This window comes from Rhinolophus hipposideros (assembly GCF_964194185.1).
Source record: "Rhinolophus hipposideros genome assembly, chromosome: 1".
Lineage (NCBI taxonomy): Eukaryota > Metazoa > Chordata > Mammalia > Chiroptera > Rhinolophidae > Rhinolophus > Rhinolophus hipposideros.
Window position 1 is genome coordinate 60,867,303 of NC_138047.1, and position 25,778 is coordinate 60,893,080.

At 36.4% G+C, this 25,778-nt stretch overlaps 1 protein-coding gene and 1 pseudogene across 2 annotated transcripts in view; one reads left to right on the top strand and one right to left on the bottom strand.

Moving 5' to 3' along the window:
* The first annotated feature begins 2,507 nt into the window (after positions 1-2,507).
* LOC308499349 (transmembrane protein 163-like) lies at positions 2,508-3,046 on the top strand (annotated as a pseudogene). Its single transcript has one exon. The product of its transcript is annotated as a transmembrane protein 163-like (transcript).
* Positions 3,047-6,295: 3,249 nt separating this feature from the next.
* HPSE (heparanase) overlaps positions 6,296-25,778 on the bottom strand; it is a 34,954-nt gene continuing 15,471 nt past the window's right edge. The window contains exons 4-12 of the mRNA XM_081051515.1: positions 21,688-21,861; positions 19,327-19,495; positions 18,375-18,422; positions 17,796-17,889; positions 17,220-17,326; positions 15,989-16,103; positions 13,009-13,127; positions 11,703-11,849; positions 6,296-7,882 (exon numbers count right to left, since the gene is read on the bottom strand). Of these exons, the coding sequence (XP_080907641.1) occupies positions 7,723-7,882; positions 11,703-11,849; positions 13,009-13,127; positions 15,989-16,103; positions 17,220-17,326; positions 17,796-17,889; positions 18,375-18,422; positions 19,327-19,495; positions 21,688-21,861 (1,133 nt within the window). The 3' untranslated portion in view covers positions 6,296-7,722. The remainder of the gene's footprint in view (positions 7,883-11,702; positions 11,850-13,008; positions 13,128-15,988; positions 16,104-17,219; positions 17,327-17,795; positions 17,890-18,374; positions 18,423-19,326; positions 19,496-21,687; positions 21,862-25,778) is intronic.

Genomic DNA, 25,778 nt, shown 5'->3' on the forward strand with positions numbered 1-25,778 from the left:
TAAGAAATAGGAAAATAATAAGAAAATAATTCTGAGAGGCATCCCATATGTTTCCCAGAGGTGCTGGTAGAACTGTACTCTCATTGTCTAACATAGCAAGCTAAACAATAAATCTTAATATTGGCTTTTCCCTCTCCTCTATCTCATGTTCCCTGATCTCTCATGCCTGCTTACTGAGATCACCTCTCAAATAAACTACCTGACTGCAAGTCCTTGTCTCAGGCTTTTCTTTGGACGACCCCCACCTCTGACACCTAAACGTAAAAAGGAGTGGAACCTAACAAACACACTGGTAGTTCTACATCCTGTTTCTAGACTCTTCTAATAAAAAACCTGATTGTTACCTTACTTGGTATAGTGGGCCTGAGTTGGCAATACTGGTAACTCTGTCTAGGGAAATAAATTTGTAATCTGGGATGAAGGAATAATATTTTTATGCAAGTTGTACTTTAATAGTTTTACCTATAACTGTTGGCTTGTTTTTTATGCTGTTTAAATGCTTAGGCAACTTGATCTACTAAATTTGTGTGTGTGACTTAATAGATGTATAAGAGTTTTTTGGTTTTTTTTAATGTGTTTAGGAAAAATCTGTTAAATATGCAATTTTGCCTTATTAAGCTTGGAGTACTGCAGGATCTGATAAGCTAGATTTGTTATTCCTTTAAAAAGTCTATGGGAATTTAAATAAATACTTCTTTGTAAGTTGCATGTAACAAAGTAACCTAAAAACCAATTAAACAACTAATGGACTATCATCAAATATGTGAAAATAAGGAAAGAACAAATTCGACTTAAATTAAAGGTGTCATAAAAACCTATAGCATTTAATGTTAATATAAGGGAAGATTAAATATTTAAGTACATAAATTGTTCCAGGGCTTTCCAACCCCTAACTCTATAAAACTGAGAATGGCATAAAATTGAAAAGAAAAAGAGAGGAGTCTTGGAAATAAACCCCAATATCTATCTCACCTAGAGATGGAGTGAGTATGGGAATCTGCACATTATGTTTTTCTAAGGCATATAATACATAAGCCAGTCATCAGTAACATTTTCTAAAATGTCACCAGAGACACTTGTGTGGGGAGTTGAAACCATCCTGGATTATACAATGTAATTACAAGGATTCTTAACTGTGGAAGGGGGAGGCAGAAGAGGAGTATCATAAAGACATGTAACTGTGGAAGGTCAGAGTGCAGTGTGAGAAGGACTTGATCTGCCATTGCTGCATTTGAAGATGGAAGGAGACGTTCAACTAAAGAAAGTGGGTGGCCTCTAGAAGCTGAAAAAGGTGAAGAAACAGATTCTCCTCTAAAGCTTCAAGAAAAGAACACAGCCCAGCTGACACCTTGATTTTAGCCCAGTGAGAACTGTGTTGGACTTCTATACAATTATCAGATAATACGTTTGTGTTGTTTAAAGCCAAAAGAACAAAAAAGAAACTAGTTATTCATTGCACTAACATTAAAATTTAGTTTCAAATATTCCTTCTTTCATTTTGTATTAAACTGTCAGATAAACATATGGGTATTTATGTTAGTTTTGTTGGTAATCAAAATTCTGGCTAGAAGGATAATTAAGAGACCTACCGATGGTGAGGTGGTTCAACATGTTGATTAGATACATCAGAATGTTTTAAAAAGAATGAAAAAGTAAATGGGTACAAACTACAGAACTGATAAGTCCTGAACACACAAGTTTTACAACAGGATTCGGAAATTCCCATTATCGTGGAGATGAAGTGAACCACAAGGGCCAAACAAAAAGACAAAAATAATTTTGAGCCAATATAAGAAGTTGCAAAAAGTAAATGTATTTGATTGATTAAATACCAGTGGAAATGTGTGGGCTCAAAAATCTCAATGACGTGACAGACAAGAGCTTCAAGGAATTTTAAGAAAACCTTAATAATAATGCAATTTTCATTAATATGTAACTGAGGGCATTTTTTTCTTCACATAACCATGCCGCTAGTTCTTTACATAACCATTCACCATTAGTAAGAGCTCACTAGTGATAATTTGAAAAGTCTTAAAAGTTAGCAGACAATACCTTTTCAGGAATTAAATATCATTAAATATCATTAATTTTTTTCTGTGTATTCAAAATCAAAACACCTAAGCTAGTTTCAAATTTGAATGCTCTTTTCTGTCATTAAGGAAACATCTGAGTGGCTACTGTGGGCCAGAAAATATGCTAAGTACAGGGAATACAAAGATGATTAAGACTGTACCTTTCTTATGAGCTTAGGGTCAAGTTAGAAAGATGTCTATGTCTTTCCCTGCTCCCTGTGTCTGGGCTCTGAGTCTCTGGCATTGCAGCTCAGCAGTCAATTGTTTCTGGGACAGTACCTCTTGCAGAGTTCCACCTCCTGCTGGCTCTAGAGACACTGTCTTCTCGCCTTGTCACTCCAATCCTAGGAGTGGAACCGGCTTCTGAGTGTTATACGTTTCTGGGTGACTCACCATCTCAGTTTTACTCCCATAACCCTGCAAGCTATCTCCTTTATGACGTACAGTGCTCCTGCTTTTGGTTTACAATTGATGCCATTCTTGATGTCCTGTCATTGGCAATTGTCCTGTGGTGTTACAGCAATGCGGCCACTGTACACTCTGCCCATAGAGAATACATAGCCTGTGTCATCTTGAGGATGATAGTCCTTCTGTCATCCATATATTGTAGTCAAAGCCATCCATGACCTCTCAACTGGGCTGCTCCCAGAGGTGGTGGATGATTTCTATTCAATAGCGTCTCCATTTTAAATGGGATCCTTCGCAGCATCCAGGCTGTGTTGAAGTTTATGCTGGGGAAGGTTCTGACCAACAGAGCAATCATAACAGATGGGTTTACCTCCCTCTTGGGAGGCGTGATGGGCTTCTCCATTCTTCTGAGTGCAGAGGTGTTCCAGCATAACGCAGGCGACCTGGTACCTGGACGGCAGCACAGTTGTGCTGACCGCCCTCATCGTATTTGCCTAAAGGTGAAACTCTGCATCGACATGGTGCCTAGCGTGAGGCCGGTTGGCCATTACAAGACGTTTGAGTGAAGGGGGCCAGAGCCACCAGTTCTTCATCTGCATGGAGACCATCAGGATGACTAGAGGTTTCCACACAGGCAGTACCAATATTTAACTGAACATCCGATTTCTTTTTTTGGAAAGTTTGTGTTCATGGGAACGAGGTTTACCCGGCAGGTTGGTCTGCACTGCTCCCCTAGCACCACTGCTCCCGTCTAGCCGTTTAGGACAACCCGCACAGGAGGGGATACTGGTGTCCTCATCTCCAGTGGGAACTGATCTTTTCTATTTTCTGGAGTAAGAAAGGTTCCTGTGGGTAGGATAAAATCTTCTGTGGTACTCCAAGCCTGAAATGGATAGCAACCTACCAGACCCACCTCCTCTGGACTCCGAGTGGCCCCAGCCATCTCTTAGTTCTGAAGTCTCTTATCTCCTGGCAGAATTTATGGGGAAGACCGAATGTACCCTTTTTCCCCTCACTCCTCCACATACCCAGAACTTCCCATCAGTATATATCACTTCCTAATTTCTATCTATGTATTTTGTTAGTTTCATACTGTTTTACTAACTCTAAATCTCAACAGGTTTTTTCAAAAGACCATTCTATTTTTAAAGTACTTAGTGATGTATGTATGAGCTTTGCATGAACAAACTAAGCACATGACTCTTGTACATTCAGAACCTGACCGACCATTCATGTAAAAGCAGGATCCATTTATTTATTTATTTATTTATTAGTTTCAGGTGTGCAAGACAAGGTAATACTTAGACGTTCATCATTTATATCCCTCACACTGTGAACCCCCCTCCCCCCATCCACTATCCCTCCGACCTCACACTGAACCATCACATTATATATATAAAATTATAGTTGGCATTCATTAATGTTTAGCTTCTGGTGTACAATGCCATGATCAGGTATCCACAGTATCCCTGAGGTGGTCTCCCAAATAGGACGCATGTCCATCGGATACCCAACAAAATCTTTACAACATTATTGAATACCTTCCCCAAATTAATTTTCAAAAAAACCCTGAGGCCATCTTGTGGTTACCAGCAAAGCAGGATCCATTTTTGACAGATGTGAAACTACAGTTTATTTGTAATAAATAATTATATAATCTATTTATACCACGTTTCCCTGAAAATAAGACCTAGCCAGACCATCAGCTCTAGTGCATCTTTTGGAGCAAAAATTAATATAAGACCCGGTATATATTACATTATATTATATTATATTATATTATATTATATTATATTATATTATATTATTATATACCCAGTATTATATTATAGTACATTATATTATAGCTGGTCTCATATTAAAATAAGACCAGGTCTTATATTAATTTTTGCTTCAAAAGACGTATTAGAGCTGATGGTCTGGCTAGGTCTTATTTTTTGGGAAACACAGTATATGCATACGAGGTCTGACAATCAAGTTTGTGATTGTCATCGTTGCCACGATGTTGCTAACCTTTTTTGATATCAGAGGGATTGTTTATTATGAATTTGTACCAATTGGACAAAGAGTTAACCAAGTTTACTACTTGGAAGTGCTGCAAATGCTGCGTGAAAAAGTTAGACGACCTGAACTTTTTGCCAGCAATTCATAGCTCTTGCATCACAATACACCAGCTCACATAGGACTGTCTGTGAGGGAGTTTTTAGCCAGTAAACAAATAACTGCATCAGAACACTCTCCCTGCTCACCTGATCTGGCCTCCAACGACTTTCTTTACCTGAAGATAAAGGAAATATTGAAAGGAAGACATTTTGAAGACATTCAGGATATCAAGGGTAATCTGAATACAGCTCTGATGGCCATTCCAGAAAAATATTTCCAAAATTGCTTTGAAGGGTGGACTAGGCACTGGCATCAGTGCATAGTTTCCCAAGGGGAGTACTTCGAAGGTGACCATAATGATATTCAGCAATGAGGTATATAGCACTTTTTCTAGGATGAGTTCTCAAACTTAATTGTTCGACCTCATATATGTACCATGCTTCCCCGAAAATAAAACCTAGCCGGATCATCAGCTCTAATGCATCTTTGGAATAAAAATTAATATAAGACCCAGTTTTATATTATATTAAAATAAGACCGGGTCTCATATTAATTTTTGCTCTGAAAGACGCAGTAGAGCTGATGGTCCAGCTAGGCCCTATTTTCGGGGAAACATGGTATATGCTATGTTAAATGATAAAGGTACATTGCAGTCTGTTAGAAATGGCCAACTCCTCTGTAGGGAACAATACATACTTAGTTTATGTAACGTTATGTATAGATTCTGTAAAAATGTTCCCTAACATACAACTGTCTGTACCTCTAGCTCCGCTGTTTGTCCAGGTGACGGTATCTGACCAATAAAGAATTTTACCTGTAAAAAAAAAAAAAAAAGATATATAAGGATACAATTAAGATGCATCATAAGTGTTATAATAAATGTCCAAACTTCTATAGGAGCAAAGAAATATGATTAGAGCTACTTGAATAATAGGGGAGGTATCGAAACTGATGTTTGAGCTGGGTCTTAATAAATGTGCAAGTTTGCTACATAGAGAAGAGAGTTAGACTAGTTCAGGTGGAGAGCAGAAGGAGAAGCACCAAAGGTACAGGAGCAAAAGGTAAAAGAGGCTGTTTATTCAGACTTCTCAACCAGTGTATGGGGTGAGGAACAGAATTTATGGGGAGAATGACAAAAGTTGAGGCTGAAGAAATAAGCAGGTGCCAGGTTATAGAGGACATTGTGTACCTGTAAGAGATGGGAAGCCATTTAAGAATTTTAAGCAAAGTCAGGGAGAACAATTAAGAGATGATGATTATTATTAATATACAAGTGAAAAAATTCGGCTTTGAACTTATTAAGTGGCAAAGAGAAAGGGAAAAGAAAAATAGAACAGGAATTCGATCATGATTGAATCTACATGATGGATCATGATTGAATCTACATGATGAGGAAGGAAATTCTGTTTGTGCCTAATGATCTCTCTTCTTCAAGGTAAACTTTTTTGGTGTTAGGGAGACTGAAAGGACTCCCTGAAAGGACAAATGAAGCCACCATGTTTCCCTGAAATAAGCCCTAGCATAATTTTTCAGGAGGATATCCCCTGAACATAAGCCTTAATGTGTCTTTTAGAGCAAAACTTAATATAAGACCATGTCTTATTTTTGGAAAAACATGGTAGGAGGTATAAGCAATGCAGTAAAGAAAAACAAAGCTTCTAAGTGTAATGATCTGTAGGCTTAAGCTTTATTGAAAAAATAATCAAGCAATATTGAGGTTATAAAAATTGCTTTTATTTCAAATGTGAAAATACAAAAACCACTTACATATAAAATTTAAGGGTATTCAAACATCCAAACTTTAAGTTTTATATTAGCCTCTTATAAATGTAATTAAATTTAATTGAGACATTATTCATAGCAGGCATAAATATAAAGAAGATTGTATTTCTAAAAATTAAAATACGGGAGAAAATAACACATTCTGTCACTGATAAAAGCACAGAACTGTAGAAGTCAGTGCCATAAACTTCCTAACAGCCTCTCCATTCCAAAAGAGAACTGGCAGACAATTCTAGGAATCTCATTGATGTTGGCAGTGACCGGGAGAATGGCCACGTGACCTATTCCTGACCGATCAGACACGAGGACGCGCGAGGTTTGCTGGAGAGTCTCTGCGGAAGGGTTCTTCAAGTCTATCATGGAGATACATAAAAATTGTTCACCTTCTTTCTCCGGGTGCTGCTAGGTCTGAATGGGTCCATGGAATAGCTACAACCACCATGCCACCAGCTTGAGAATGAAACCAATACTAAAGGTAGCAGAGCAGAGAAAGAACCTTGTTGCTTGGTGATATACTGAGCTGTGGAGCTCACCCTGTTTGAACTTCCTGTTACTTGGTATAATAAACATCCTTACTGTTTAAGCCATTTGAATCACGGTTTTCTGTTACTTGCTGCCAAAGGCTTCTTGAACTAAAATAAGAACTAAATGTAGAACAAAAGTAAACATTAACTGATGGCAATAATGTATTGAATTAAATTTTTTCCTCTTGGTAAATCAATTTCAGCCATAATTGTTTTTTATTTCATTTAAATTCCTTCCCTGTGAGTTGTCATTAATCATTTTTTTTATACTATCACATCTAACCATCTGTCCTCTTACATAGTATTGCTGAGAAAGACAAACAGAATAGAGACAAGCAGCAGCTGAATCTAGCTCTCTGTTAAGGTGCAAAGAGATTGTCTCTTTTTTATAAACAATGTGAAGTTTAGTAGTAAACGTTCTGATGGGAGCCCATAGAGACTGAATATGGAGGAAAGAATCTGATAATCTGCTAATAACTGTTTTTAAAAATAAAAACAACTAAGCAGTTTCTTAAAACTAGTAATATGTCTTTCACTTACTTGCATCCTGGCTATACTGGGAACATTCATATACATTTTTACTAACTTAAATTAAAATAGTACATGCAAAGTACAAGCATAGTGTTTGGCACAAGGTATTCTTATTAGCAGTGGTCTACTTAGAGAGAACAAAATACTCTGCTAAGTCTAGCACTGAGTGTCCCAGTGTCTCTAAAGCTCCCACTAGTTGATTTGTAATGTATCCGCTTGCCTTCCTGTGGCTTGAGTTTTGCTTTCCTTCTTTCAATACACTTGAAAAATTCAGTCTCAGGGCTAGTGTATGCCTTTCATTTTCAGATGCAAGCAGCAGCTTTGGCATTTCTTATCACAAAAAATCCATACGAGAAAGCTGGCAAGCCCAGAGAACTTCCTGGGCGGAGAGGGTTTTCTATCAGAGCTGGCAGGGTTTGATCATCCACCATCTTCAGAGTTTGACCATTGAGTTGGACAGATCTGCAAAGGAGAAGGACACGTCTAAGTTAGCCCAGTTGTCCATGCTCCACCTGCTCTATAAAAGTCGTGAGATCTTTTTAAGACCAAAAAAAGTTTTTGTGACAGCGTATATTACATAACATGTATTTCAGTACTATATCAGTTACATATTAGACCTAGATATTCTTTAAGCCACAGTGGTAGAGTTGAGTAGTTGTGACAGAGACCATATGGTCTGCAAAGCCTGAAATATTTCCTGTCTGGTCCTTTACAGAAAATGGAACACAGGTAATCTATATTAGGCAACATGATGGAAGTAGAAAAATGATAAATATGACATAACTTTCGGATTTGTGGCAATTTACTTAATGGGAAATAATTGAAAACTTTTTTTATATAAAGCAAATACATATATAGAATGGAATGTAAATTTCATAAATTTAACGTAAAAAATGACAGTCCATGAAACTTCCCACTTGTAACTATGCCCATAACCCTGTAACTCCCCTTCTTCAGGATGTATGTATTCATTTTTTTTTATATTGTTAAGATATTTTGGTAGGATGTGTATTGCAGTGGTGAAACAAAAAAGATTTTGTTTGGCTAAACCACAGATTCCAAAATATTTATGTTTTCTTTGCATTTCACTGTTGGAATACAAATTCAAAACTGAGTCAATAATGGTTAAACACAAGTGTTATTTCTTATACACCTATATTATTATTTAAGTCAAATGAATACATGCTCACAGCAATAAATGCAATATAGACAAGAGCTTAGGAAGAATGCTTTAGTCTGCTTGTAGTTCTAGTGATAGTTATACTTCCATAATTCTAAACGATGCTTATATCTCTATTATCTTTTTCTCAAATGCTTTTTACATCATGGAAAAAAGTTAGCACTTTTTTTTTTTTAAAGTTAGCACTTTTTTATTGTTGAAAATTTAGAAGATTAGTTAATGTCAGAGTTATATGTACATCATATATGTAATACATGTAACATATGTAGAGCACTTAAAATAATGCATTGCATACAATAAGCATTATAGAATATTATTTATCATTGTTATTCAGAAATAAATATAACAAAAGCAACCTGTTAAATCATAACTATTTTTTAATATTTTGATGTATATTCCTTCATCTCTTTCCTATGCCTGTATAACACATACATATTTTCATTTAAACCAAACGAGTATACTCTTAAATCTAGATTCTTTTTCCCTTAACACATCCTAACATTTGCTCACAGCATTAAAAATTCATCCCCCACATCATTTTACAGGCTGCACAGGATTCTACTGTGTGAACATATTAGTTATTTACTTAATGATCTAATGTTAGACGTTTGTTGTTTCCAAGTTAGCATTATTATAAAGTTTTCTTTTTTAAAGCTCTCTCACACTCTATCCTCACTATCAGACAGCAAAATAACTGGGTTCCACTTAACCTTGGTTGGTAGTCCAGCTCTGGGCTCTGTACTTTAAGACATGCCAATAAGCTGCCCCTGATCGAGCTGGAGGATAACAGGCTGCATTGCGGCTGTACTTGTTCCACAGGCAGTGGGGTTTGTTTTCATGCCTGTCTCACATAGGTTTTTCAGATGGGCTCTGGAGGAAATGCCATGACCATCACCAGGAAACCACAAACAAAAATAGGTTTTGAAAACATCTCTGACAGTGATAAGAGCTGTTCTGCACGACATTAAGGACCACTTACAAGGTACAGCAAAACATTTCAGAAATACTTTTAAAGAGGCTACAGAGTTCAAAGGTAAATCTGATCATGGTAAGTTAATACTGCTGTGAGTTAAGAATGAAATATGGGCAAGATACTAATAACATCAGCCTATGTTATTTCATCAGCTATAAATGTAGCTAAAGGATGCTATCAGTGTACTGAGTGTGAGCTTAAAGTATGCTGATTATTTCTGTACTGGGAGGGGCAATGAAGGTAGGGTTTTATTTGAGGGTAATATCTTGTTTCAAATTTTGAAGTCAGTAACATGATGACAAAGAAATAGAAGACATGCTTGCGAAGTGTCTGAGGAAATACAGCTGAAAGACAATCCAATTGTCCTTCAAATATTTGAGAGTTATTTTGGAGAAAATGAGGTTTTGGGCATGGTTCCAGATTAAGGGTAGCAAACTCAAATGCCCACAAGGGCCAAGGAAGTAACATATGCAAGTGCAAGTAAAAAAGATGAATGACCTGCCTAAAGTAAACAATCCCAATTCAACTCCATTTAATTGGAAAAACAAGCCTAGAGTTGCCAGAGTATCCATTTTTAAAGACAAACTAGAAATCCAGATATTTTAGTAGTTGTCAATTGAATGTTGATAACTAATTAAAAATAAAAAGTAACAGAGTGAATGCCAACCACCTCCACAGAAAATGAGAAAATGAGAAAAAAATTTCCTCTACACCAACTTGTTCTCAGGCATGAGGTGTAGTTTCCAACCTCTGCTCTGGAGAACGGAACTAAGAGCAGAAGAAAGGCACAGAGAGACTCAGTTTATCCTTGCCAGAAAGAACCGTCACCAGAAGAGGCTGCAAGCTCCAATAGAAGAGGAATCAAAGAGAGCTGAATGGCCTTAGATACCCACCTAACGTGGGACTAAAATGATCTCCTAGGACATGTCCAACTTTACAAATATTATTCAATTATTTCAGAAAAGCTTTTCCCTTATCAGCATCAGACACCAGTATGCTAAAAATGCCCACTTCAAAAGGGGTCAGAACTCAAGTAGAGAAAAGTATCTGTTACCCAAATATGCATTATTTACAACGTGGGGGGGGATTTAAACAGTAGGGAAATGGGTAATTTTACAAAACATGCAACCCATTAAAAATGTCTACAAAGGCTACATATGGTTCCCCCTCCCATTTTCCCATTAGAGGTTGTATGATTACAGTTATAGTAAAATAAAGCATAGTGGAAAATAAAGGAATGGTACCCAGTGTTAATAATGCTTGTCTATAGGGGATAGGACTTTGGAGAAAGCATGCTTACTGTTCTTGTTCAGGTTATGATGCAAAATGTCACTGAAAATATCACTCATATAGTATTTGCAAAGATGGGAGGATATAGAATTTTATAAACTCTAGATTTTTTTATGCTGTAACATGAGAATAGTTATGATGAAAAGAGCTCCTTCCAACACACATTAGACTGAAATCTGACAATGTCTGTCCACCTAACTCTTCAAGGCTCATAGTCATTCTTGGATATTCTGTTGAATATGGTCTTTTATAAGACATGTTCAGTGACTGGCTTTTAAAACCAAAATGTATTTGAACCAACTTCAAATAACCCACCTGAAATGTACATTTCTGGCCATTTTTTTCTTACTCTAATTAATTAAAAATGCTACTTTAATGCTATAAGTATTATAGCACCCAACTCACATAGTATAATATTTTACACCAATCCCATGTTCTCAATAGCAATTATATATATGTATGTTTTGTTTTAGTGATAGTGTTATGGAGAATTATAATTCTTTTTAGAGCAAATAATTTAAATGCATTGAGTGGTCTTGATATATCAAGTTGTTTTGAAATGCAAACTATTCCCTAAGATAACTGCTAGTTTGTGTTCATATCTTTTTGCTTTGGAATCTCAGATTGAGTTATACCTGTAGTAATAAGTATTCATATATAAACTTCCTGAATATTAAGAATTCTCAGAACTTGAAATAGTTGAGTTTCTTTTTCTCGCTATCAACTCTATTCTGATAAATAAATAAGTGTTTATTAACTCTATTCTGATAAATAAATGTTTATAAATAAATAAATTTAGTGTTTATGAAAATTTGAAATGAACAAGGAAAAATACTCACTTGGAAAATAATCCATCAGGTCCTGAAGGTTTTACAATGTATCTGTCCACTTTTTTGTCAAATAAATAATATGGTAACTGCAAGTGCTTGGTGACATTATGGAGGTTTAATGCATACAGAGTCAAGTCTCCTTCTTTATACCTTGGGCTAAAAGCAAATAGATTAACTCAATAAAAATATTTATTTAATTTAAGCAATTAGAAACTTGATTACAAATATAATTATGGATACTAAGCATTAGTATCTATAATGATGATGGGCCCTCTTTTTATCCTTCCATTTATGATAATATAAGAACACTGATGTGGTCCTATTTGAAAATGTAATTAAAAGTATTGCTCTTCACACCACCACTTTCTGGGCAAGAACACTCTGAGATCTTTGCTGCTTCGCCAGGCTGAGTTGCTAGGAAGCTAGTCAGCCCATTTGTTTTCAAACATAGGAAGGTTAAATGGTAAAAAGTGAATTTTGTAGGTTCTTGTGAATTTTAATTATAAACCATATAAACGGGCTTTTTCTAGTCTTATGAAAAGTGTGAGATGAACAAGAAAATTAAATCTATTGATACTTTTCAGAATTTATCCATCCAAACTACTCCCTCACTTCTTCCTAGTGGGGCTCTCACTATCCATAGAGTTCCCACTCACCAGAAACTGGAAACGGTAGGTGGTTATTTTGGCTAGAATTAATATTTTAGAATCATCCTATCAGGAAAGACAGACTGAAAATAAGGAGGAAAAAAAAATATCTGAGATTTAGGAACATATTTGCTACCAAAAACCAGAATACTGGACTACAAAAATCTCTATGGCTTTTCAACCCCAGAAATTAGGTCGAAACTTTTGAAAACAAGATTGTTTTTGTTGTTCTCCTTCTTTTAATTCATCTTTTTTATTAAGTGTATCAGATATGATACAAGGGGATAAGTTATTCATATATTTATTCATTCATTTGAACTTATACATATATTTATACTCACTCATTGTCATTCAATGAAATAATTGTTCATATAAAAATACATTTGTACCATTCTTTATTTATTGAAATTCAGAGTATATTTCTACTATGTATTGTGACAATTAAAATCATTGTGAAAATCTTTGCTAGAATGCAAATGCTAACATTTAAGATATGTTTTTTAAGTTAGACTTTGGCACCATATTTCTATGAATATGGAAAAACATAAAGAACAATGACACAGCTTAGACCCCCTGGGTAGATAGAGGACAACAGGGCATTAGAGTAGGAAGTTATGTGCTTACTAATTAAAACTTGTTGGTTGGTAAAGAGTATATTGCATACTTACTGGTTGATGTTTGTGCAATGAAGGTATACTCGAAGTTTACTTCTGTCTGGACCTTTCACACTTGCCATTAATACATTGGTGCCCACCAGTTTCTTGAACAGAAGAGAGAGCCAATAATCCTAGATGGGGTGGTTGGGAAGGGGAGGGACAAAAATAGATCTTTACTTAGTATTTAACAAAAACAATGTTGAGCAAATAGTTATCCTACAAAGTATGTGACTGTTTTTCTAGAGGTATTTAAATAGGATTCATCTTCTGCTGCTTTTTATCACTGGAGGACTATGTTTCCACAATTCAGATGGCCATACCCACTAGGAGATAAAGCTCAAGAACGCAATTCATGGTTCAGAGGCAGTTTAAATATTTTTTGTTGTCTGACATACAAGAATTCTAAGCAAAGCTCAAAGCAGAACTTTTAGACACACACACACACGTTTTAAAACAGAAGTTTTATCTATTTAAGACATTAAAATAATTTCCTTTAAAGACTTATAACCCCCTAATAAATTAATGGGTTAGGCAACAATCATCATTAGTAGCTATCAAGGTAAAAAAGAGAGAGACAACCAGACATTACATGTCTCTTGATAGAAGCACACAACATCATCAGAACTCTTGCAAAACAAAACAAAACAAAACAACAAAACAAAACAAAACAAAACAAAACCTGAATAAGCTCAATCCTCTAGTTCTAACTACTAGTTTACAAGAAATACAGGGGATAGAAGAACATGTTAATGATACAGGAATAAAATCTAGGATGTGGGAAACACTATAAAACAAATTACCTGGTTTCTTTAATTAATAAATACCAAGGGACAAAAAAAGAGAAGGAGAACTTAAAGATTAATAGAGTTAGATACAGCAACCAAATGCAATACGTGGACCTTGCGGATTTGAACATACTACCTATTAAAAACATTTGAGACAATAAGGAAAATGTGGAACACTGACTACATATTTGATGATATTGTGGAATTACTGTTAATATTTTAAGTTCTGATAATGATACTTTATGTTTTTACAGAGAAGACATAAACTGAAATATTTACAGATAAAGTGATATATCTGAGATTTGCTTGAAAGTAATCCCATAGAAGGGAAGTGAGGAGTGGGTAGGATTATAGATTAAACCAGATTGGGGCGTCATATAATTTTCTCTCTACTTTGAAATTTTTCATAATAATAAGTTAAAAAAAACAAAAAACCATTTGATATATACCCCAACTCTTCCTTTTTGAGCTGAGGGTAAGTAGGCTCAACAGGGCAAACAGTTTTGGTTTCTCTGCTTAAATTCAGATTTTCACTTGCGACAAGAGTGGAATCAATGAAATGTTTTCAAAGGAAACACAGCTTTCGCATGGTTCAGTGACTGAAGGGTAGAAAGTATACAAGCAACGGAGCCAGGATTTGTACGGACTCTTTAGAGTAATATGCGACAACTGTGTGGCCTCTAACAAATCACCCGACTTCACTTCAATTAGAACTTCCTCATCTAAAAATTGGGTCTAAGACACCTGCCTTGCCACCTTCCAGGATTGTTATGGAAATCAAATAAGAAAACAATCATGTACAATGAATGGGTTTAAGACCAAATCCCTTGGATTCTTGCAGGTGTCAAGGTTTCCATTTATTCTTGCAAGGTTTTCTAGCTGACTGTGAACTTGAGGAAGTATATTTAGTCCATATACAAAGGGTTCTTAAGCCAAAGGTTTATGTTTGGGCACTGAGAAGATTTAGATTTTATAACAAAGACTTATAACAATCTTTATAAAAAAAGGATTTTATAACAAATAGCTGGCACTATTTACAACAAATGACAGGATAACCTGGTTAAGTTCTAGACAGTGTACTCAAAGTGAATTTAGTAAAAACTATCTATTTACCTTCCTTGTTCAAGGTCCATTTAAGAAAGGGCCAACAGTAGATTTTGGACATTTGTCTAATGAAATTATCATGTTTGGTTTACCTCTAGAGATGGCTCATAATATACTCGAGAAAGATAGATTCCTCTGTGCAAGATCATTTTTCTAAGAATTTTCTAAAAGTTATGAACAGTGTGCTCCATGAGCTTGGACTACAGAATAAAAGCAATTTTATTGGGAAATCTATCTACAAACCACAGAAGCCTAGCTTATATTTTGGCATGTGCTTTTCACAAATTTAGTTTTTCCACAATATTCCTAACCCCCTTAGAAATTAACTGTAGAAAACAGATATCCTCAAATGACATTTTAACTATGAAAATAAGGGTTTTTGATTTCTCACAGCTATATCTATATCATATATATATAGGTGGCTATTTACATAGAAAGGCTACAATTTCTGATCTAGCACTAGAGGCAGTTAAAGGTAGTGTGAAAATGAGATGCTATTCATAAATATCTTGAAGATTGTTAACAAAATAACCAATTCTTAAGGTGAGAACAAATACGTGGTACTAGCTTATCTTGAAGTAAGTAAATTATGATTTCATGATATAAAAAAGCCCTGGATATTGTGGCAGTTTTAACTTTGGTTTACTTTGTAAAACATTTTTTTGATCCGAGTTTGATATCTTATAAAATTGGAGTCATAAAATTTCATATGATCTCATTTTAAAAAATCCCACACCATGGGGTGGCCGGTTAGCTCAGCTGGTTAGAGTGTGGTGCTGATAACACCAAGGTTGCTGGTTCAGTCCCCACATGGGCCACTGTGAGCTGCGCCCTCCTAAAAAAAAAAAAAAAAAAAAAAAAGCCCACACCATGCCCCAAATGGCCCACATTAAAAACATTATTCCTGGGTTTCAATTTCTTCTCTTGAGACACAAACAAATGTTAGAATGGATGATTTCTAATGTTTCTTCTAATTCAACTTTTTATGGTTTGGCTACTTATTGACAGCACTGAATTTATTGAGAGGATTGACTATTCATATGAAATTAATAAAAGATGTACCCTCACCAATTAACAGAAATAGAAAAATAATGATCACTTACAGGTAAAGGTTCAAAATTTTCATCTACTAAGTGGTAGTTTCCAGCTCCAAAGAACACTTGCCTCATCACCACTTCAATGCCCATTCTGGCTGAAAGGCCCAACTTGTCCAGCCACCTGGAAGAGTGAGGTCCAGCTTTCTTCAGGTTTGGAAAATTAAATAACTCAATTCTAATTATATACTATTCTGTTTTATTCATTTATGTGGGAGGACTTGACAGGAAACCAGAAAAAAATGGTATTAATTGTAAACAAGTCATTCAAATGAAATGGAGACTATCCGTCTCTTCACATGTTTTCACACTTGTGCATGATAACAAATCCTGGAAGATTATTAATATGCCACAGAAATCCCCTTCAGGGTAAGACAGCATCTACAATTAAACAATTATTCCTTGCCCTTTGGGATACCCCATCCCCATGGGAGGTCTAAAAACTACAAGGTTGCTTGTAGTCAGCAGTAGTAAAATGTGAAGTAAGTAGAATCACACCTAGCTTTTTTATGGACACCTCCTGCTCCCCATCTTTAGCTAATGGCAAAGCAAACATTTCCATTCTTTTCTCTACACCTCATGCCTCTACCCCATGAGCACAGACAATTTGTGCTTTAGTCTGGGCTCATAAGAATGAAGGTAGGAGAAGAAAGAGTAAGTCTCAATGTGAAGATATAGAACTATAGATTAAGAGTGTTCATGGCGTTATGGAATGTACGTTAACCGGTTGTTTAAAGCAATCAAGTTTGTCCTGGTTGGATGAGGAGGTGATTTAGTCAATCTTTAAATTTATTGGCAGCCCCTCTGGTGTGACCTCATACTTCAGGCTCTAAACTTCTCGGGAATCTACAAATACTGTGTAGCTATGTGTACTAGCATCCTTCTCAGAGGCAAGGCTCTAGATACACTCCTTTACAATGTATTATTATTATTATTATTATTATTATTTTTATTTTTTACAATGTACCTCTTTAAAGGAGAAATCCTTGGCATGTTTATGGACCATCCTGAAGGAACAACACTTCTAATACAATTCATTCATACAATGATTAATTTGGGACATACGTTAAAGATGTCCAACAAGCTTTAGTAAGTCATTTTCTTGCAAAATCTGGCATGAAGTTTGGGGCTCAGCCATAGAAACCATCTCTGATCACATTTTTGGCAGATGAATGGTTTTAACTGAATGGAATAGGAGCATGCGCAACCTGATCCCTGAGGCGAGTGCTACTTCACTCACATAAAGCCAGCCGCAAAGGTGTTGGACAGCAAGGGCGCTCCACCCCCATATGCAGAGCTTGTTTCTCCCAACCAAACCTTCTTGTGGGGTCTGGTCTTCTTAACAACCTGTGGAACAGGAAGGTCTCCATGGTCATTGCAAACAAACTGACAAATGATGGTGTTGAGTATTAAGGACAGTCAAATCCTTGTATTCCCAGACCCACCCATCCAATATTGTTACACAACAGTTCACAGCCATTTAGGTCTTGGGCAATTTACTTTTATTGGAATACTGGGTGTGAAAGGAATGTAAATAATCCCATTCTTATGGCCTAGGGAAGTTCATTTAACCAAAAGGCTATTAGAAGTATTTTTAATTTTTAATCAACATACATGGATAAGTCTTGATGTTAAGGGGGACCGAAGGTGAGTACGACCTAGTACCTGTTCTCTAAGATTAGAAAAGCACATAAGTGCGCGCGCACACACACACACACACACAAACACACATACACACACACACACACACACTAGAACAGCTAAACTAGAGAATAAGGATTCTGGTTTTATATTAAAAAGAAAAAAAGACTCTTACCTGGAAAACTTTTTGTACAGATAAAATAAAAGTGTCCAGCACATCAGGGTTTAGAAAATCTTCTTTGGTGGCAATTCGTCCATTCAAGTAGTAGCTAAATTATTCAGAGAATACTCAGAAAAAAATAGCAACCTTTATTTTCTGCTTCTAAGTTAATTGGCCAAATGTGCTCTCCTTCCTACCTTTTCCCACTCTTTGTTATAAAAAAGAAGGCAGAAGTTCTGCTTAGGAGAGACCAAGATGGAAGGGGATCAATTATTCTGTCTTGAGAAGACCCAAGTGCAGGTACTTTTGGGTTACCTGTCCTTTGGCAAGCATATTGGCTTTACCTACTTCTCTGTCCCAGGAGTTAAATAAGTGTCCCTTGATCTTGTAGAAACCATCACATTATTTAAAACAAGTTGAAATTTTTGTTTTATTAATATTAAAATCCTAGTAAAGTCCTGCTTGAGACACTATTTGTTTCTTACTGGAACTGTAAAGTCAATTAGCAGTTAAATGGAAATAATTGTTTCATTATTAGATAAGAAGTAAAGCTAGCATTACTTTCTTAGTATGAAGAGCAGCAGACATACTTACTGATGCCACGTGATTGAATCAATCACTCCGCCCCCAGCTTTCAGGAAACTAGAAAAAAAATAATCTATTATGTTATCACTTAATTCATATACACAATATACTGGGGGTATCAAAAAGTATGCACATTTTAAGAGATGTTATCTATGTATTACTTTTTAAAGTTGAATTGAATTACAGTAGCAATGTGTAGTATGACGTTCGCTCAAAAGATGGTGCTAATCAAATGAATGCTAGTGTCACCGTGCGACAGGGAGGACAAAGAAAATGGCAGAAGCATGGTTGTCGTTTGAGGAGCATAAGACAATTTTGAAGTGATATTTGAAATTCGAGAATGTTGTGGAAATACAACGACAATGGAGGTGCAAGTATGCAACAGAATCTCCAACATGCCTAACAAATGCACGCATTCGTGATAAATTTGAGACTCATGGTACTGTGTGTAGAAATTGAAATGGCATGCGCAGTGATACAAGTGGACACTTTGGTCAGTGTTGCTCAAGCAGTAGTTTGCTGTAGTCAGAAGTATCTGGACGCTGGTGGTAACCACTTTGAGCACCTCTTGTAATTCCAGAAGTCAAACGTGACTTGTAGTCATCTTTTGTTATCAGTATATATTGAGTATTACAATTTTAATACAGTTTTTTCCTTTCTTAAAATGTGTATACATTTTTTTTGGCACCCTCAGTATATGCACAAGAGTTTTATTCCCTAGAAACGGGCTGGTTACTACTTTAGGATCAGGCAAACACAAACTCCCTAATTTGGATACAAATTTTATCATAGGTACCATTTGCCCCTAATCCTTGGTATTCTGAGAAGTCAATGTCTCCTCTTTTGGTAAACCATCTAGTCAGGAAGCAAACTGTTTAACAACAGATGGACTATTGAGGATTCTCCACCAGAGAGAAATATTATTTTTATGAAAGATAGTTCTGCTTCCTGGAGCTCTTACCTCCTTAGCATCTTAACAGTCTTTCCTCGAGGCTGGCCAACATCAGGACCATAAAGTTTTGCATTTTTGAAAGTGGATTTTCCTAGAAGTTCATGCAACTCAATAAAATCTTCTCCTAATTGCAATCCATCGATGAAAATACCAGCTTTCTTCTGGAAGCTGTTAGGTTCTGAAAGAGCAATTTTCAAAATAATCACCTACCTAGAAATTTCTTATTTAAAAGCAAACACTATAGCCACATATAAACGCAACCAAACATTTTTCAAATTACACAGAGTTAGAATCCAAAGTCAAGGACAGAAAAACATCTAGTTATAAAGAAGATATTCCAGAAGAGCAGAAATTTGAATTATGTAACTAAAGTACGAAGTGGTATTTAAACAATTTGAAATTAATAATGGAAACATTAAACCAAAGGATATTTGGGAAATAGTCTGCATCCAGTATTTAATAACCTAATTTGCTTTTTAAAGAAATTGTGGTAGGGAAAGACATTTAAAAACCAATTTCTATACAATGCAATTAAAAGTCTCACTGAGAATATTTACTCACAAATTATATCTGCAAGTGAGCCTGGAAGTAGCAAAGCTGAAGAGATGGGAGGGAAGCATAGAAAGTGTCCAATCTACTTCCCAAATACAACTTCATCCTGGAAACCAGACCTTCTCTTTACAAAATGGGGCCCAAAAAGAGGGAAACATAATGACATTACTATTTTATCTTACTCTGAAGAGCAGGAGTTAGGGATGGATAGGGTAGAAAAGCAGGGTAGGAGGGATGTATAGAGATGGGTATGGATGCGTTCAGATGACCTATGATTCATATAGCTGCTGTCATAAAGTTGTTCAGCATCTAGTTAAGACATGGTTGCCTCTACCCTTCTATTCTGTTTTCTGTGCTTCAACTTGCCAGTTATCCTCAGCAACCTGATCCCAAAATCTGTTGCTAGACTTTACCATAACACATACCATTAAAGACATGTGTTATGTCTTTGCTTATTTTCTTGTTGGTCTGGCTCCCTACCTCTAAAACAGAAGTCTCAAGAGAGCAGAAACCTTGCTCTGGATCCAGACTGCCTGGGTTCAAATCCTAACTCCTCTACGAGGCCTCTAACTAAGAATTGCCCAGTACCATGCAAGTAGTTAGCTAACTATTTGTGTTTCTTGTAATCTGTGAAAAGAAGGTCATAATTGTATGCACCTCAAGGTGGCTATAAAGATAAAATAAGCTGATACTTATTAAATGCTCAGAACAGTGCCTGGAATATAGTATGTGCTCATATTACTGCATCTTCAGTTCCATCGGCTGATGGGTGGGAAAAGCATTGTAAATACGTTTGAATGAATGGGGCTAATCACTAGCACTTCAGTTAGAATTTATAAGATTCTTGTAAGAGTGAAGGAGAAGGGGCAGGCCCAGTGGCTCAGGTGGTTAGAGCTCCGTGCTCCTAACTCCGAAGGCTGCCGGTTCGATTCCTACATGGGCCAGTGGGCTCTCAACCACAAGGTTGCCAGTTCAATTCCTTGAGTCCTGCAAGGGATGGTGGGCTCCACCCCCTGCAACTAAGATTGAACACTGGCACCTTGAGCTGAGCTGCCGCTGAGCTCCCGGATGTCTCATTTGGCTGGAGTGCGTCCTCTCAACCACAAGGTTGCCAGTTCGACTCCTGCAAGGGATGGTGGGCTGCCCCCCTGCAACTATCAATGGCAACTGGACCTGGAGCTGAGCTGCGCCCTCCACAACTAAGATTGAAAGACAACTAAGATTGAAAGGACAACTTGACTTGAAAAAAAGTCCTGGAAGTATACACTGTTCCCCAATAAAGTCCTGTTCCCCTAACCCAATAAAAAAAAATGTCTTGTATCCACATTCATCTCTATTTAAAAAAAAAGAAAAAGAGTGATGGAGAAGACGATCAGGGTCATTCTATACTGGGTACATGTAGCTTGAGCATATCGTGAGGGTTGGGATGGGGTTGCTGAGGTTAACTGACAAGTTGAGAAACACAGAAGGGAATAGAAGGATAAAAACAAACCGCCTGCTTTACAGTTTTGCTGAGTCCAGACTGCAGAGCATAATAGGCCTAAGTGACCTGAAAATTCCAAGGGATCTTGGGAGCTGTGGAAGTTGCTGGTTCCAACTATTCCTCAGCTCAACCATAACATCAATTGGGATTAGCAATAGGTTCTGGGATATACAAAGGAGTTCTCTGCCATAAGCAATTCCAAAAGTTGCATTGTTGAGTACTGTACAAATGTGCCAAGCCTGAAGTATATTTACTAATATTAAAAAGAATGTCATAAAAGGCAACAAATAATGCTAAAGAGGAATGTCCTTATTCACCATTGAAGGGATTCTTACCATTGCCTAGTTCCCAAGACATATTATAACTCATAGAAGAACAGTAGTCCAGGAGCAACTGAGCATTAGAACTGTTCCACCGCAAATCTGCTGTTCGGAGTAAGGCGTTTAGACCAAAGATCAAGTCCAGTTTGGAGCACTTTGCAAAAGTGTACAGTATATCCACTGAGCTTCCTAAAAGAAAAACACGAATTTAATGTTTAGGTCAGTACCACAGAGAAGAAGGCCTCCAGCTTTTTTCTTTATAATGAATTACTATTTCTGTTAAACTGCAAGAATTCCCATCCTAATGAATGATTGTAATGATGAATAAGAAAACAAAATTGGACTGGCAAATTGAAAAAAAAAAAGAAAAGAGAATGTAACTTCATTTGCCGCAGCTGTTGAAGCAATTCTCACAGAAGGTACCAGAAGCTTTGGTCTGGCACTAAGATTTTGTTCAAGTGACCCCAGGTGAATTGGGGAAACTACATTGTACAGCTCAGCGCTCCACATGCACAGGCCAGACCTTCATTAGTCAACATAAGCCCCACTCTTCATAATCTAAATATCTCTACTTACAAAATCAGTCATAAAATATTTTGGTGAATTTAATTATAATTTAAAACAATTTTTTGAAAGATTCATGTATATGAGTTTTTTAACTTTAAATAAATAGAATTTCACATTAAAAACTGGCCTAGAGCTATAGGACTGTGGCTTCCAAACTTTGTGCCAAAGTATCCTGGAGAGCCACAGTGAATTCACTGGCAGGCACAGTAGTCAGATTTAGCAAATAAAAATATAGGACATCTAGTTAAACTTGAACTTCGGATAAATAATGAATAATTTTAAGTGTATGTCCTATGCAACATTTAGGAAATACTTAGAGTAAAAATAAAGTATATATATATATATATATATATGTTTCACTGAAATTCAAATTGAACCAGGCAACCCTACTCATAAGAGCACACAGGATCTTTTCAATTTGCAAGGGAAACAAATCGACATTACGAGAATTATTACTGTTAGGGTGTTTGGACCTAATTACAACTTAATAATTGAAACTCTTAGGTATTTGGGCTAGGTACACTGTGAAAAAAATTACTGAGTCACTAAAGTACCATAAAAGTTTGGGAACTTTTGAACTCAGCTTTTTAAACTATTAGCTAGTCTATCTTCACTTTTTGAGAGTGACAACAATGTAATTTTTAGTATCATCTTTAAATCAGTTATCATAAGCTAAATAAGTTCTTGAGATTTCCAAGTGTATTTAGTTATTTGCTAAATAGCTATTCACTCTTGAACTATCCTAGTTTTAAAAAAATCTCTGTGTGGCAAATTTATACCCTTTCTTCTTAAAAGTGGCTTTGTTTTCTTTAAGTCTCTAAGTCTCTAAGTCTTCAGCCTGAATTATCTGGATCACTATAGCAGTGAAACCCTAGACTTAATATTGCCCATGAAGGCTGAGGGGCAGAAATGACCCGGAGCAACCTGTTGTAGGTGTTTTTGATGTTTGCTGTGTCACCCACTTCCCCAAAACTACTGTCTATCACCACCGAGTTACGGTCCCTGGTGTTTGCAGCTGAGTCCTGCAGCTCAGCGTTTCACTGGACCTTAGAGTCACAGTTTAGGACAGTACAGGCCTTTGGGATGATTGAGTTGTCCCCAAACTTCCACCCTTATTTTTCTATGAGGAAACTGACACCCAAAGAAATGAATGGCGTTGCCCAATATCACGTAGCTGCTCGGTGCCATTACTACAGCCTATTACAAGGTCCTGGTACTGCATTAGTCACACCTATATTTTAGCCTTATGTATTGCAAAAGGTATCCTGGATCAGGAATCCTAAGTTCTGAGCTCCAGGTCCCACTTTCCCACTTATGGACTGAATGGCTTGGGGGACCCCTTTCCCTGCTATGGATCTACAATCCTGGAACAAGTACCTACCTCATAAAACCAAGGTTGAAATGGCACATGTGAAAACCCTTTTAAACCATAAAAAAAACTCTTACAGATAAAAAGCACTGTTATTGCTTAGGCCCTTTACAGTGATTACGGCATTTTCAAAAAGCTGAAATATTTGCATTTTAGAACATTTATTCAACTCATACTGTACTCTTCTTCTATTTTTCATTTTTCCAAATGCACTTGGAATGTAAGTAGCTTGAAATTCTATTATATGCTCCCTATAACAGTAATATCTCCCAGAATAAGGAATGTATATTACTGAGTTCAAATCTACTCCTAAACAAACAAGCAAACAAACAAAACCCACCCAACCTACTCCCTTCTCCAAATAAGAACAATAAGAAAACTCACAGCAATTATTCAATTCCTAATCATTATCCAATCTTATTTCTTACTGGATGAGAGGATGGAAAGATCCCTGGGACAAAGATAATCTAAACGATATTAAAAATTGGTATTGACTATTTTTCTGGCGTTACACCATACCATGGACAATTTACATAAGTGTGTCCAGTATCTAGCATGGGAGTTGGTGGGGGCTGGAGTTGTGGGGTAATAAGAGAGGTGGAGAAGAAGGAGAGCAACGAATTAGCTCATTATATGTGATTATTTTAATAAGAGAGTCCTTTCTGCAGTCCCACCCAGAATTATATCTGTAACATTGCTTCCTTTTCCTGTCCAAACAGGTATACAAGCAGGAGTTTATATTCTCATGATAAATGTTTTGTCACCTTCTACTTAAGTGAAACATACCATCCAATGAGTTCTGTAATTAGAAACTTTACCTATATTTTCTAGGACACCTGCTTTACAGGCGTAGGCCACTAACTAAGCAATTAACATGTCCTTGCCACGACAGACTTTTGCTCTCTTCCATCATACAATGCTACCCCAAGATACTCAGGCATTACCAGCCTCAGCCATGGAGGCAGAACAATGTGTGGAAACATCTATTGGCTTCTGAGATATGTATTACTATGTTTGGTGCCCAGAATAAATAATAGATTGCTATCAACCTGTTTCTGAGACATGTAGATTAAAATAGAGAATTTCAAACCAGAAGTCAAATGTTTCCAAGTACAAATAAACTATCTGTATTTGTTATACATTTTAGCATCGCCAAGAGGGTGGCTAGAGTAACACTGACACAGTTACTACATACCGTGTTTTCCCGAAAATAAGACCTAGCAGAACCATCAGCTCTAATGCGTCTTTTGGAGCAAAAATTAATATAAGACTCGGTATTATGTTATGTTATATTTATATTATATTACATCACATTATATTATAAGACCCGGTCTTATGTTATACTAAAATAAGAGCGGGTCTTATATTAATTTTTGCTCCAAAAGACGCATTAGAGCTGATGGTCTGGCTAGGTCTTATTTTCGGGGAAACACAGTAGTTAGTAAAGGAACTTTTCTCTGGTGTAGGAACTATGAAGGTCCAAGTCCCAGAGGCAGGAAAAGATGTTGGAAGTCTACTATCTTGGTTCCAGAAAGATCATGTGAGGTAACAAACTTTTTTTTAGAAAACTTGATAAACTGCTATAAAGTTGAACATGATGAAACAAAATGTGTGGATCTATAGATTACGTAATTCTATGAGGTCTTCTCCTATGAGGCCTATATCATAATGATGTATAACACATGAAACCTTACTGCTGTGGGTCTCCTGTACTCCTGTCATTCCTCTAATGGGATCTGAGATGTCCCTGTGTTATGACAAATTCTGTTCAACCATTGTTCACTTCATTAAAGCGTGAGAGTAGAACCCCACCTCCGCCCCTTTAAAATGAAAAAAATAATTGAGAGAACTACATTATCTATTAGCATACATCCTATTTTCTGATTTCTTATGTGTCACTTTTTTCTGTACCTTATAAAGAAAAAATATAAAACTAAAAAATCCATCAGACACACTGAAATCTGATAGTATACAGTAAAAATCTTACAGATAAATAATTTATTTTCAGTAATGTACTTTTAGAGTGTTGACTAATCCAGATTAACTTCAAGATAATTTATTTTTCAAAAGTCAAGAGAAGACAGTTAGAGAGTACCTGAGCCGATTATTTCCTTAACTGAGATCTGGGGCAACATCATCCCTTAGGTAAGAATAATACATCGACTTTCAG